General features: G+C 43.4%; 1 protein-coding gene across 1 annotated transcript in view; it reads right to left on the bottom strand.

The window, feature by feature from the left end:
* The window catches only part of GAB2 (GRB2 associated binding protein 2), a 170508-nt gene extending 155801 nt beyond the window's left edge, over positions 1–14707 (bottom strand). Inside the window, exon 1 of the mRNA XM_060017249.1 lies at positions 14603–14707. Coding sequence (XP_059873232.1) covers positions 14603–14677 — 75 coding nt within the window. The 5' untranslated portion in view covers positions 14678–14707. The remainder of the gene's footprint in view (positions 1–14602) is intronic.
* Positions 14708–15085: the final 378 nt, after the last annotated feature.

Raw genomic sequence — 15085 nt, 5'->3', positions numbered from 1 at the left:
CAGACTCCAGGATACATTCCAAACTAGACAATGAAGCAGAGGACACCACACAGACATCGGTATGGATGGCCACACAGACACCCTCTTCTCTCTAACTCACACAAAGACATAGTAAGCATTCTCATGAAGCAGTCAGTAACAGGTATTAAGCATCAACTATTTGCCAGACACTGTTCCGGGTTGGTGAGGACTTGGAGATAAGTGACGCAAACAAAATTCCTGCCCTGATGGAGTTAAGATTTGGGGGTTTAGAAAGGGAAGTGGGCAGAACTCTGAAGAATGAAGTGTTTACTCAAAGGGCTCTGATTAGGAAGGTGAACTTTGAAAAGATTCAAAGGAGATTGTTTATGCTGAAAAATTAAAATTTATAAATTATGGCAGTTTTAAAAAATGGCCACAAATTCTTTGACATTCCATCTGCCAAGAAGTTGGGCATCTATGTTCCCTTTCCTTGAATCTGAGTGGGCCTGAGACGACTCTGACCACTAGATATGGCAAAAGTAACACTGCGTGACTTCCAAGATGAGGTCACTAAAAAGGCCACGTAGTTGCCCCCCTGGCCACTAAGACCCTCACTCTTGGAGCCCCGAGCCACCCTGTAAGAAGTCTGATTACTTAGAGGCTGCCATGTTGGGAGGAAGCCCAGGCTGCATGTAGAGGCCACTTCCAGACACTCTTGGTCAACAGCCCCAGCTGAATGGAGCCCTTGAGTCACCCCAACCCTGTTGACAGTTATGTGAGTGAAGACACTTTCAGATGATTCCAGTTCCCAGCAGTGAGGGCTGCTGTGCCGTTCAAGTCTTCTCAGCTGAGGTCCCAGACATCTGGGAGAAGAAACAAGTCCCTGCCATGCCCTGTCTGAATTTTTGACCCATACTATCTGTGAGCTAAATAAAGTGGTTGTTTTATGCCACTATGTTTTGGGCATGCCTTATCATGTCCAAAGATTTATCATGAAGGAAAAGAAACTGGAACAACAGATGTGAACTGACAGAAAAGAAGATCAGTTATATAAAAAGATATGAAACTATATTTTCTTTGATTGCCTAAGCCTGGTTTGAGAGAAACTGTTATCATGGGGAACTAAAGAAATTATAATACTCTTTTGATTGCTAAGAATATCTATTTTATCTATAGTTGCTATAATAGAAAATGTTTTAGTTATTTGGAATCTTAGCAGTCCAAAAAGTATCTGGGTAAGACACCACTCTCTTGTGTAGATTTTCAGTATGGGGCTAACATTCCCATGATGCTATTCAAAGTTGTCCATGAACCCATTTCTGTCTATTTTCCTTGGTGCATGGTGTATAATAAGTATTCAGTAACTTTGCAGAATGACTGATAGTGTCCGAGGAGACAGGGGGCGATATTGCAGACAAAGCAAAGGGATCATGGTGAGTAAAGGTAATGAAGATGGGGTCTTGGGGAGAACAGAGGGGGCCACTTGAACCTCATTCTTAATCCTTCCCCATCCATATACTTTCGCTCGACATTCATGTGCCTGTATCTTTAGACCCTTGATAAGCTGTTCTCATTACTTGAAATGTTCTTCTCCCATCTGTTTGATGAACTCCTACTCATTCTTCAAAGCCCAGCTCCACTGTCATTCTCACCGTAGCTTTCTCTGATACTACCCCTCTTTAAGTGAAATTCCTCTATTCCACTCCCCTGTAACATTATCCACAACCTCTAGCATAGCAGAACACTCTCCATTATATTTAGTAAGTTTAGATGTCCATTTTCTTGGATAAACTGTGAGCTACCAGAGAAAAAGGATGATTCTTACTCATCACCTTACTTCCTGCTTGTGCCAAACAAAAAAGGAAAAATTGCTGCCTTTGAGGAGCCCGTGTAATTAAGCGGAGAGATCTAAAAACACAGTCAAACAGCATCGTCCTAAGAGCTGTATGGAGGTATGGTGGAATGATGTGGGAAGACACATGTCCTTCAGGAGGAAACCAGGAAGTGGCACAAAGCAGATGACATCTGAGGTAGGCCTTGAAACCAAATTAAGATAAGAAGCCTGCACGGGGGAAATCTATGGAATCGGAGCTAAAAGGTCTCAGAAGGCAACTGATAAATAAGAGGAAGGGGCTTCCCTGGTGGCGCAGTGGTTGAGAGTCCGCCTGCCAATGCAAGGGACACGGGTTTGTGCCCCGGTCCGGGAAGATCCCACATGCCGCGGAGCGGCTGGGCCCGTGAGCCATGGCTGCTGAGCCTGCGCGTCCGGAGCCTGTGCTCCGCAACGGGAGAGGCCACACAGTCAGAGGCCCGCGTACACGTCTGGTCAGATGTGGTCATTTTTTTCCCTCCCTACTGCTGGAGATTCCCTGCTCAAGTTATTCCAAGCTCCCTTTTTTTTCATACCTAAAACTACTCAATCTTCCTATTTATATCAAAAAGCACCCATCATCTGAACAAGCAACTTGTTAAAAAAATACGAGTCTTTAATATATGAAAATGTATTCAAACCAGTAGCAATCAAATAAATCCAAATTAAAATCAGGGACTACTTTTTCACCGGTCAAATTATCAAGTATTTTCAAAAATTATACTATCTATTATCAAAGAAGAATCAGGGATCAAAGAAGAATCAGGGAAAGCAAAATTCTATCCTTTCTGAGAGGCAGTTTGGTACGATGTAACAAAAACCATGCAAATAACTGCACTCTTTGAATTAGAAATTCCATTTATAGCAATTTGTCCTAAGGATAAAAGTCTTTGCTATAAAGATCATCACAGCATTATTTAAAATAGTGGAAAAGAGTAAACTACCTAAATGTCTAACAAGAGAAGAGTCAAATAAACTTGGCACTTCAATAACTAACAGTTACCGTTTATAGAGTGCTTACAACGTGCCTGGCATTATCATATTTAATACCACAGCCATTTATAAAGTTCCAGTTGCACCAGATTGGCAAATAGAACCCATAGCTAAAAATAGAGAGGAGGTGAGCTTCCCACAAAGTAGACAGCAGTCAGTAACTGAGGCTGGGCTAGTTCAAGGATGTATTAAGAAGCTGTAGTATGAATCCTTTTAATCCAGCCCCCATTTGTGCCCCTGCACTGCCCCTCCCCCTCCACAGCCCACAAAAGAAGAGTAGAGATGGGGAGGGGGAACCCTGGATCCTTTGACCTAGTGGGTCGTGCTGTATTTTCGGGTGGTACTCTCCCTACCCCGACAGTGGGCTCCTCTAAATCAATCAGTTACTGAGTTCAGGGGTGCCACAAAAAAAGAATTGGGACAAGAATTTTTAAAAATCGTAATGCTTGGGCTTCCCTGGTGGCGCAGTGGTTGAGAGTCTGCCTGCCGATGCAGGGGACATGGGTTCGTGCCCTGGTCCGGGAAGATCCCACATGCCGCAGAGTGGCTGGGAAAAAACAAAACAAAACAAAACAAACAAACAAAAAAAATCGTAATGCTTGGTGACTATCTGCTCAGGCAACTGAATTACACATCTGCCCTGGACCATTCTGGACAGGGGAAGGAGAAATGGGGTAAGAAGGGGCAGCAGCGCTGCTCCCCCACTGTTTGGCATGGACATGAGTCCCCTTGGTCAAGAAGTCCCACGGAGGGCTTCCCTGGTGGCGCAGTGGTTGAGAGTCCGCCTGCCGATGCAGGGGACACCGGTTCGTGCCCCGGTCCGGGAAGATCCCACATGCCGCGGAGTGGCTGGGCCCGTGAGCCATGGCCGCTGAGCCTGCGCGTCCGGAGCCTGTGCTCCGCAACGGGAGAGGCCACAGCAGTGAGAGGCCCGCGTACCGTAAAAAAACAAAACAAAACAAAAAAAAGAAGTCCCACGGAGATTGATGGCCTTAAGCCCTGTTGCCAGGTCCCCACCCAAGAGGGCTGTCCATTAGGCAAGTGGGCCCCAGCTGTGGGGTAACAAGAAGGGGAGGGGTTGGCCTAAAAGAGGTTGAAAGAACATAATACCAGTTTCTTCTCTAGGTCTGGAGAGCACACAGTGAGAAAGCCTATCCTCTAAGGAACTCACAATCATGGGGCGGGCACACAGGCAGTGCTGGTCAGGCAACCAGTAAACGTCATCAAGGAGGACCCAAGAGCAGCCAGGTAAGAGACACTTACCCCTGTCCCTCTCCCTCTTGCCCATCCCTACACACCAACCTCTGGGACCTAGAAGGGAGCAGGGAAGAAATACCCCAGACGGACTGTCCTCCCGGCCCCAAACTCTCTGAGGTGAGGAACGGGGAAAAGGAACGGAAAGGTAAAAGAGATCTACCTTTTCCCACGGCACACCCCCAGAGCCACAAGTCTGGTCAGCAATAGCAGTAGGAAAAGCTTTCAATTAGATAACAGCGAAATGTTACCATGGTGCCCTTGCAATAACCCAGAGGGACCAGAAGTCTGTGGACTCTGCCCCAGGTACCATCAAGGGATCTGTCCCCTAGAGGAAAGGAAGATTTTGACAAAGCACAGTGGGGAATTCTGACTAGAGGGGAAAAAAGCATTCATGTCTGCACCCCTCTGAGTTAAAATTATTCAATTAATTGATTAAAGTTACCATTATCTACACTTCACAGATTAGGCAATGAAAGCTCTGAAAGATTAAGAAACTTGCTCAAACCCACAGAGCACAGGGAAGGCTCAGTTTGGATTCCAACCGAGAGCCTACCTCAGAGCCCATGCATTTTACAGTCACACCAGGATTTTTCAAATGGGGTCCAAAGACATGTCATCCCCAGGAATCTGCAAATCCACTTCAAAATATTTTTCAATATTGAATTTTTATCTCAAGGGTGATCTTAAAATATGTAAATATAGTCTCAATCATGTGAATGATCATCTTACAAGTGAAAGATGCTTCTTGATTACCAGCATTGGCATTTATAAACTAATTGATGTTAAGTATTAAGTTCTCTAAATTTCATAGGCTAATGACTAATGAGAAAGAAGGACAGAAGTGCTGCATATAAATAATGCGGTCATACCAACTAAAAGCCAAATGGCTTGCTATACGAACCACAGTTTCACTATAGGTCAAACAAAGAAAAGCATGGCACACAGAACAGAAGCTTCCATAAAAATAAGGGCCGGGACTTCCCTGGTGGCGCAGTGGTTAAGAATCTGCCTGCCAACGCAGGGGACATAGGTTCAATCCCTGGTCTGGGAAGATCCCACATGCCACGGAGCAACTAAGCCCGTGTGCCACAACTACTGAGCCTGCACTCTAGAGCCCACGAGCCACAACTACTGAGCCTGTGTCCCACAACTACTGAAGCCCACGTACCCAGAGTCCGTGCTCTGCAACAAGAGAAGCCACCGCAATGAGAAGCCTGCTCACCGCAACTAGAGAAAGCCCACAAGGACCCAATGCGGCCAAAAAAAAAAAAAAAGAATAAGGGCCATATCTACATTTTAAGCAGCAATTTAGTTTCAGCAAAATATCCAGTGTTATTAATGTGAATTATATTGGCTCTGAAGTTAATTTGAAAATTTTGTTTCGGTTTTATAATTGTAGAAGGGCTATAAGTGTACATTTATACCTCATAGTTTTTGTTTATAGACATTTGGGAAACATAATAATAAAGATAACTTAATTCAACATCAAGAACATGTAAAAATGTTTGTTTAAAGTGTCCTTATATTACACATACTTGAGAAGCTCTGTGTTATGTCACATTATGCTTAAGCAACCATTAAAAGCCGCGTCTTAGAAGACTGTGACACAGGGAAATATTTCAATACTATATAACTTAAAGCATACAAAAGGTGGTACAGTCTCTCTGATTTTATAAAGTATACAAAGCACACTGTAGACACAGAAAAGAAGAGACTAGGAAATACACTAAAATGTGAACAATATATATGCTGTAGTAGGATTATTACAGGTGCTTTTTATTAATGGTGCTATTTGCTTTTTGATAATATTCTGATTTACAATAACTTTTTTATAAGAGTGAAATTTACATATTACCAAAAAATTCAATTTTAATAGCCTATCCCATGAAAGTTTCCGAAACCTGCTGCTAAAAGAAAAAAAAAAATCACACTTTCAATCCAATTCCAGCTCAAGCTCTTTCTTCTCCAAAGAAATGTAACCAATCTTAAAGAAATATCTGTTCAGACTTAAAAGCATATAAAGTCCTAGTCAACCAATAACTAGGTTTTAGGAACCAGGGCTACAAGGATGAACAAAGGACACGGTGCAGTCCAGAAGCTACCCTTCTGGGGGAAGCACAGCATAAATCAAGTTAGTCAATGGTACTAAGGCATAATGACAGGAGCATGGAGAAGGGGTTTCATAACTCATTTTGATGGGGAAGATAGGGCAGGAAAGGCTGCCACAAGGTGACACGTGAACTAAGTGCTAAGAACGCAGGAGAAAATGGGTGCAGAAAGGTAAAATGGCAGATTCCCCAGCAAGTAAAATCTAAACATAGGTCTTGTGACACTGGGATCACTGACCACACTAGACAATCTCTCCTGGGCTCCTACAGCACTGGTCTTTGCCATTTATATTGTCTGCCATTATAATTCAAGCTGCTTCCCCAACAAGATTGTAAACTCAGAGGGGAATATCATGTACTCCGTAGACTCACTATTCATCAGTGATAGTATCTTTAGACTTCTAATGGGAATTAAACTCAACATATTGTAGCCTCTGTTGGTATGCAAAAAATTGTACGCCTATCTAGGCTACACCCATTTTTGCCTCTAGAAAATTATATCAAAAGATCAAAACAACAGATTCATTCCTGTAGTCCTCACAAGAATGTTAACCTCTCTACTGATAAACTTTAGCCCTTTCCCTTGCTCTTGCAAGCCAGCAAACCTCCAACTGGTACATTTTTCCAAGCCAGGCTAAGGAAAGATATGATTGCCTATCCAAGAAAATCTTCCAAGTGTACTGCGGTGATAGTCAATGATATCTAAATCCTGTGGGCTTATCAGCTGGGGTGAAACTCTCAGAAGATGTTGCACCTTTAAAACAGAAATGTGAATAATTAGAAGTAACATAAATGTCTAACCAGGGGAAATGTGAACAAAAGGTACCGTATTTTCACAGAGTTTTTTTTCTTTCTTGTCTTTTTTTTTTGCATTTTTGTTTTTCTTTCTTTGTTTTCACACACATGCTTGTAAGACTTATGTACATGTCTAGAATTTGCTTTAAGATATTTGAGCAAAGAAACAGTAAAAGGGATAGATGAAGCCACTGTGATGAAATCCTGATAATATTTGAAACTGAGTGTGTGTGACCAACCCAAAAGCAATGAGCACCCCTTAAAGCCCATGTGGTTTCTAGATACCATTTTTAAGAAAAGAAAAGAACTCTTGGAGGAAATGGTTAATTCAAAGCATGGATCAGAAACGTACAAGATAGGCCTGGAACATCTTGTCGTATCAGATGATAACAAACCTACTAGTAAGGTTATGTCAAAAGGACTCGGAGGCCAACTTGAATAGCCTCCCACTGGCTAAAGAGTACAGTCTGAGCATCAATAAGGACAACAGCCAAAACAGGTTCGAACACGTAAATGTGTATAAATGTGTGAGCTCATCATGCTCCCCCAAATACCTTAACTGATCACTTTGAAAGCTACTAAGGAATCCACGCACTGTTTTGACAACTGGTAGATAAATAAAAAGAAGCACGCATAAAGCCGGGGGAGGGGCAGCTGTACATTCCATTATCATTCAAGGCTGCGGCGATTCCATCCTGTCTTTTCTCTGGCACTAAAGTATCCGCAGGGCCAAGTACTAACAAATGAGGCATTGCTTCGTTTTAACATGTGGAAAAATACATATAACATAAAATCTACCATCTTAACCATTTTAAAGTGTAGAGTTCAGTGGCATTAAATATTCACATTGCTGTGCTACCATCACCAACATCCATCTCAAGAACTTTTCGTCTTGCAAAACCGAAACTCTGTACCCATTAAACAACAGCTCCCTATTCTTCCCTGCTCCCAGTTCCTGGCACGTCTCTATGAATTTGATTCCTCTAGGTACTTCACTGAAGTGGAATCACACAATATTTTTCTTTCTGTGATCGGCTTACTTTACTTAGCATAATGTCATGGAGGTTCACCCATTTTGTAGTAAGTCCATGTATAAAAATTTCTTTCTTTTTTAAGGATGAACAATATTCCATTGCATGTACATCCATATTTTATTTATCCATTCATCTGCTGGTAGACATAAGCGTTGCTTCCAAATGAGAAATTCTGACCCAATGCTAGTGACAAGATGCTCAGGAGACTGGCCCTGGAACAGAGCAGTCTCTTTGATGTTGTGAACACAATCGAAGAATCAATCCAGTGATTAGGACCACAGAGCAGAAAGCTGCTAAAAGGAATTTCCATATGGCTATCTGTCCCAGGAATTGGGACCAGAAAGAGCATTTGTTTAAATACTCAAATAATATGTTGATATAAAGCCCTGGCTGCTTAGGATGGTCTAGAAACAAATCTTCAATTCACTCTAGTTTCTGAAGACCTCCTTCTCGCCTGTTCTTTATTTCCCCCCAGCTTTATTGAGAAATAATTGACATATAACACTGTGTAAGTTTAAGGTGCACAACAGGTTGATTTGCTACATTCATATACATTCGTATCATTACCACTGTAGCTTTAGCTAATACCCCCATTCACAACACGTAATTCTCTTTTGTGGTGAGAACATTTAAGATCTACTCTTTTAGCAATTTTCAAGCGTACAATACGGTAACTAAAATTACAATGCTGTGCATTAGATCTCTAGAAGTTATTCATCTTCTAATTGGAAGTTTGTACCCTTTGATTAACATCTCTTCAATTTTCCCACCCCCTAGCCTCTTGTAGCCACTATTCTACTATTTCTTTAAGTTTGGCTTTTTTTAGATTCCCCACTTACGTAAGTGATATCATGCAATATTTGTCTTTCTCTGACTTATCTCACTCAGCATAATGCCCTCAGGGTCCATTCAGGTTGCTGCAAATGGCAGAATTTCCTTCTCTCTCAAGGCTGAATATTATTGCATTGTGTGTGTATGTACGTATGTATATGTGTGTGTATATATACATTTTTTCTTTCACATCTTTTTTATCCATTCATCCATTCATAGACACTTGGGTTGTTTCCATATCTTGGCTAGTGTGAATGATGGTGCAACAAACACTGTGGTGTAGATATTTCTTCAATACCCTATTTTCACTTCCTTTGGATATATACTCAGAAGTGGAATTGTTGGATCATGTGACAGTTCTATTTTTAGTTTTTTGAGGACCCTCCACACTGTTTTCCATAGGGGCTGCAACAATTTGCATTCCCACCAACAGTGCAACAAGGGTTCCCTTTTCTCTATATCCTTGCCAACACTTGTTATCTCTTGTGTTTTTGAGGACAGCCATTCTAACAGGTGTGTAGTGATAACTCATTATGGTTTTGATTTGCATTTCCCTAATGACTGCTGATGCTGTGCACCTTTTCATGCACTGTTGACCATTTTAACTTGTCCGCTCTTCTTACCAGCCTGTATGTTCTCTCTTGCCTACCTCTCCAGTCTCATAGCCCACTACTTCCATCATCCTGCTGACAGTCCAGCAACACCAAACTGTTTTTAGTGTCCTGCACACACTCTTCGGGCCCTTGCCACCTGGCCTCCGCTGTCAGTGGTCTCTCTGGCTGGAAAGCTTTCTTCTCGTGGCTTACTTCTAGTTAGGGCCACCTCTCAAAGAACCCTTTCTTTTTCTTCTTTGTAGTCCCAGAATTTGCGTGCTTGGCACATAATGGCTGCTTGATAAATTACTGAACTAAATTATATTTGTTACATTCACATTCTCTGTTGAGAAGACAAGTTTAAAGAAAAATTCAAGGATAATGGGATTACAGGTAATTTTTATTTATACTTTAATATTGCTCAAATTTTCTAATGATGTACTGACTTTTCAAATTTACCTTTAAGAAAAATTTAAGAATAATCTGATCAAGAATAAAGCGGAGGAATCAGTCTACCAGATTTGACGATTCATCAAAAAGCTAGAGTTATCAAGAGTATGTGGTACTGCAGAGGGATAGACACATGGGATGATGGATAGGTACAAAGAACCCAGAAATAGGCCCACACAAATTGCCCAACTGCTTTATGACAAAGGTGCAAAAGCAATTCAGTGAAGGCAGCACAGCCTGGTCAACAAATGGTGTTGGAGCAATCAGGCATCCGTTGCCAAGTACTACTACTGCTACTACTAATGAATAAAATAAAATCTCAATCTAAGTTTCACATCTTATACAAAAATTAACTTAAAACAGATCATGGACTTAAATGAAAAATATAAAACCATAAAATATTTGGGAGGAAAAACACGGAGAAAATCTCTGCAACTGGGCTAGGCAAAGAGTTCTTACATTTGACCAAAATAATACAACCCATAAAATGTAAAATTGGAAAAATGGACTTTATCCAAATCAAAACCTTTTGCTCTGGAAAGACCTTGTTAAGTGGATGAAAAGACAAGCTTCAGACTGGGAGAAAATATTTGCAAACTACATATTTGATGAGGACTGGTATCTTGAGCATACAGAAAACCCTCAAAACTCAACAGTAAAAAAAGCAAACAATCCAAATAGAAAAGGGACTAAAGACTTGAAGAGAGACATTTGACCAAAGAGAATATACAGATGGCAAATATCATATGAACATATATTCAACGTCATTGGCCATAGGGAAATGTAAATTGAAACCAATGAGTAAACAGTTAAACAAATGAACTGTAGTACATCCATACTGTGGAACATTGCTCAGCAATAATAAAGAATGAACAAGTGATACTACAAGAACTTGGATGAATCTCCAGAGAAATATGCTGGATGAAAAAAGCCAACCCCAAAAAGTTATGTATTGCATGAATCGATTTATATAACACTCTTGAAATAATAATAATATATTAAAATGGAGAAGAGATTAGTGATTATCACAGGTTAAGGATGTGGTGGGTGTGGGATGGTAGAGGATGTGACCATAAAAGGGCAACATAAGGGATCATGTGCTGATGGAAATGTCCTGTATCTTGACTGTATCACTGTCAATATATTGATTATCACATTGTACTATAATTTTGCAAGAAGTTACCATTAGGAGAAACTGGGTAAAGGGTGCATGGGTTATCTCTTCACTATTTTTACAACTACATAGCTTCTACAATTACCCGAAAATAAAGTTAAATTTTAAAAAACGCTCAGGCTTTGGGACAAAGCTAGGTGATGTTGGGCAAGTCGCTTCCTTTCTCTTAGGGCTGAAATGATTAAATTAAGAGATGAATGGTCTAAGCATAGTGCTTGGCACAGGTAAATGCTCAACAGATGGCTATTAAAATGATAATCAGTTAGAAATAGTACTTCTACTCTGAGAAGTCAGAAAAAGATAAGGAACCATGCGGATACAGGTAAATATGGAAATTTGGTCCCAATATGTGCTGACAGCTACTCCCTAACAGCTTCAATCTTCTTTGTGAAGAAGGCGGCAGTGTCATCCGCTAAGACTGAAGGGATGGATTAACCTTTACTCCCAGAATCTAATCCAGTGCCTGGGACACATATATTTAATAAATGAGCTTATTTAACAAATAAAGTTTCCTTAATTCCATTGTTCTTTAGAATCAACACACAACTTTCTCCAAATTAGCCACTAGGGGGCAGTGCTGCCGCCAATCTTTTCCCTTAAATTTTTTAACTCAGTGAAAATAATTGAAAATTACAGGGCAGTGTGTGTCATAAAGTATTTTTTTCCTCAAGAAGATCTGATTTCAGCTTTATATACATGTATACATGTGTGTGTTCACACCTGTGCACATGCGCGCATGCACACATATATACATGCACATTGCAGCATGATGGGAGGGCTGTTCCTTCTGCCAGCCTCCCACTGCAATCATACAGTGATGCCCCAGAGGCAACACTCACCATTTTCCAGAGGTCATTTTTTTGTAATTCCTCCAGGGCACACAGCAAATCCTGAATAGACCTTTTACACTTTCTTATAATTAATAAATTGGAAAAGACATCGTTGAAGAAATCCCCAAAGCTAATCCTGGTAACATTTGCCATAGCTTCTTTCTTTCTTTATTTTTACTCCTACACCTACCTCCTCCCCAAATTATTGATAAAAAAGAAGTAGGTTTTTAAAATTTTTTTAAATAGTTGCAATAGATTTCATAAACTTCTTTTCCCCTTGTTTCAGATTCTTGATACATTCTTATAATGAAGATTTATCAATCTATAATACCATATGGCTATTATATATACCAGAATAAGCAGCAATTTGGGGGTATGTGTTTAGCAATGGGGCTAGGAAATTTCCTAGTTTGGTTCTAGTGAACTTGGGCCTCTAACGAACAGAGGGAGCTGACAGAGGTTCTAACTTAAAAGAGAAATTCTCAAAACCCTCAAAGAAAAGAAGATGTATGGGAAGACTGTTCCCCAAGAGTTTAGGGTTACACGAACCAGCTCAGTTTCAACTAAGGGAAGTGAACTTCCACAGTAGGGGAGACTTCCATTCATACCAATGGAACACATCACACCCTAGTCTAAGAAAAGCTGTTACTAGTTTGGTCTTATGGGCTGGAGCTGCGAGGGAGATGGGAAAAGGCTGAGGTCATCTTATGACTATAGGCTGTCAAGTACTTCAAGTGAGAGAAAAAGGTGGTTGACCCCACAGCCTCTGTACCCAGTTATTTTGAGCTAAAGTTGCTTGGGAACAAAAATACCCAAGAAATGGATCATAAAGAGGGTGATAGAGTTGAAGTAGTCATCTGTCAATGTAGATACAGTGTCAACTTGTTTGCAAACTGTTTCCAAACAAAGTTTCAAGGTTGTTTAGGGTAGTGTTCTAACTTGACAATTAAGAGTCACATTTTTACTGGATACTTTATTCCAGTAGGTGGTATGGAATGGTATTACACTTTTATTGATAGTCTTCAGAAGCTCTTTGGGGCCAAAGATTTTTGTTTTTGCTTTATAGTTGTAAAAACATTAATAGCATTAGTAACATTAATAGTTTTATATTAACCTAATATAAAAATTCACCTTTCCTAATGAACTGATATGGCCCTCAAGAGGAGAAAATCTTTCTTAACAATTATAGTTCTTTGGCTACATGGACGTCTCTGAAAATGAGCTTTAAAACTGAGATGAACACTTCATTGTATCATCCCTACTATATTTAAAATCTATGTCCACTTTAAAAAGTCATGTGCTAAATCCTGAGGTTCCCCCCACCCCCCAGCAAATGATCTAAATAAGAGCCTGACTTCATTTACATACACACTCACTTGCACTCCCAACCACACTTCCTTTGAAAAACAGAATGTCACTTCCTCAATCCAGAGGCCAGAAGTCCCTTGGTTCTGATCTGGGGAGCCAAGACAGGAAACTGGTAAGCTTTTGCCTCTCCCCCCATGGACAGCCACTGGTGCAGCTGACAGAGGGCAGGGTCTATTCAGAGCTCCCTTGATGCACTGCAGCTGGAAGGCAACAGCTCACTTCCATGCTGTGGGAATGATCCCAGAGAGTCCAGCACCGAGAGTCAGTTAACAAGAGCATTTCATAGGAAGGGAAGAGAAGAGGATGGGAGACCGGGACATCTTTTAGCGATCTTAATTCCATTTCCAAACTCAGTCGAATAGCCCAGGACTGATTTCAGCCAATTCTCAGAAACTGGCACCATCTTGTACTTTGACCCCACCAAGCAAGGCATCTTCTGGTGTGTGTGTGTGGGGGGGGGGGGGAAGCCAGACCTCTTCACCGCTCACACCAGGCTGTACGACCTTCCCCAGGATGTTGCCAGCTTCTCACTTAGAAAGGAGAGGCTGTCCCAGCAATTTCAGTAAACACTGTCGGTTAGCACCACCTGGCAACTGAGAACCTTGATCTCTCCCGACCCCAGACCCCAAGGACTGCACAACACAAAACACGGACCAGTTGTAGAAGACCAAACTGCAGTGTCACCATCGGGGGTGGGGGGATGCATGTGAGAGACACACGGAATAAAGGGAAAGAAGGGGGACAAACAAATGAGTCACTTAATACAAGGACTGCACATGCTGCTGACGCTGCCCATGATGCAGAGGCTGTGGACTGGAAGGAAGCAGGCGGCCACCGGGAGGGGCGGTCAGAGAAAGGGAAGGGGGAAAGGGTGTGAGGCGCCTCGCCCTTTGTGGGGGGCGGGCTGCGCGGCCCCACAGCCTACGCCCCCCTTTACCCCCAGCCCCGCAGGCTGGAGCCGCTCGGCGTTAGTATGGTCCCCCAGCCCCGGGAATCAACTCTTTCGGTCTCCAAAAACAATCTAATACAAACTTCAATACTGGATTTAGTTTTACAGGGGGGCTGGCTAGAGAGGCGCCGCCGCCGCGCCCGCCCCGCCGAGAACAAGCCGCAGCCTCAACCTGGTCGCCAGCCCGCCCCGCCCCTCGCAGCGCACCTGTGACAGGTGTGCAGGAGCCTCACACAGCCCCGAGCCGCGGGACCCGCCGGCAGCTCCTCGCACCCCCCCCCACTCCCCGGGGCCCGCCCTCCCCGTCGGCGCCGTCCCTCCCGGAGCCCCCAGCCCCTCGGCCCCCGCTCGCGCCCTCGGCGGCCGCACCCGCTCCCGCCCGCACTCACATAGCGCCTCAACTTCTTCTCGGGGGGCGATTTCCTCAGCCAGCCGGTGCACACTACGTCGCCGCCGCCGCTCATGCTGTCGGCAGCCTGGAGCCCGCCGCGGGGTCGGCGGACAAGGGCGCGGGCGCGGGCCGCTGGGTCAGCCGGCTGGCGGTGCGCAGCTCGCGGGGGAGGGAGGGGCCGGGGCGGCCGGCGGCCGCGGGGCGAGGACTAGGCGGCGCGGCCCGGCTGCCTCGCGCGCGCCCGCTCTCCCCGCGCGCACCCGCGCGCTCTCCCAGTCCGGCCGCGGTGGGGGCGCCCCGGCAGGAAGGGCGGCGCGCGCTCGCCACGCCCACAGCCCGCCGCGCCCCCGGGCGGGCCGCCTTCAAAGACGCAAACAGCGCCTCGCGCCTTTGGACCCCAGAGGACCGAGGTTTGCAAGGACGCCTGCGGCCGGCCGCGCCCCCAGGGTCTGGCTTTTTCCCGAAGCCTCAAGCAGTTAGC

Source organism: Delphinus delphis, chromosome 8 (genome assembly GCF_949987515.2).
Source record: "Delphinus delphis chromosome 8, mDelDel1.2, whole genome shotgun sequence".
Lineage (NCBI taxonomy): Eukaryota > Metazoa > Chordata > Mammalia > Artiodactyla > Delphinidae > Delphinus > Delphinus delphis.
This window is presented reverse-complemented; position numbering and strand designations above follow the sequence as displayed.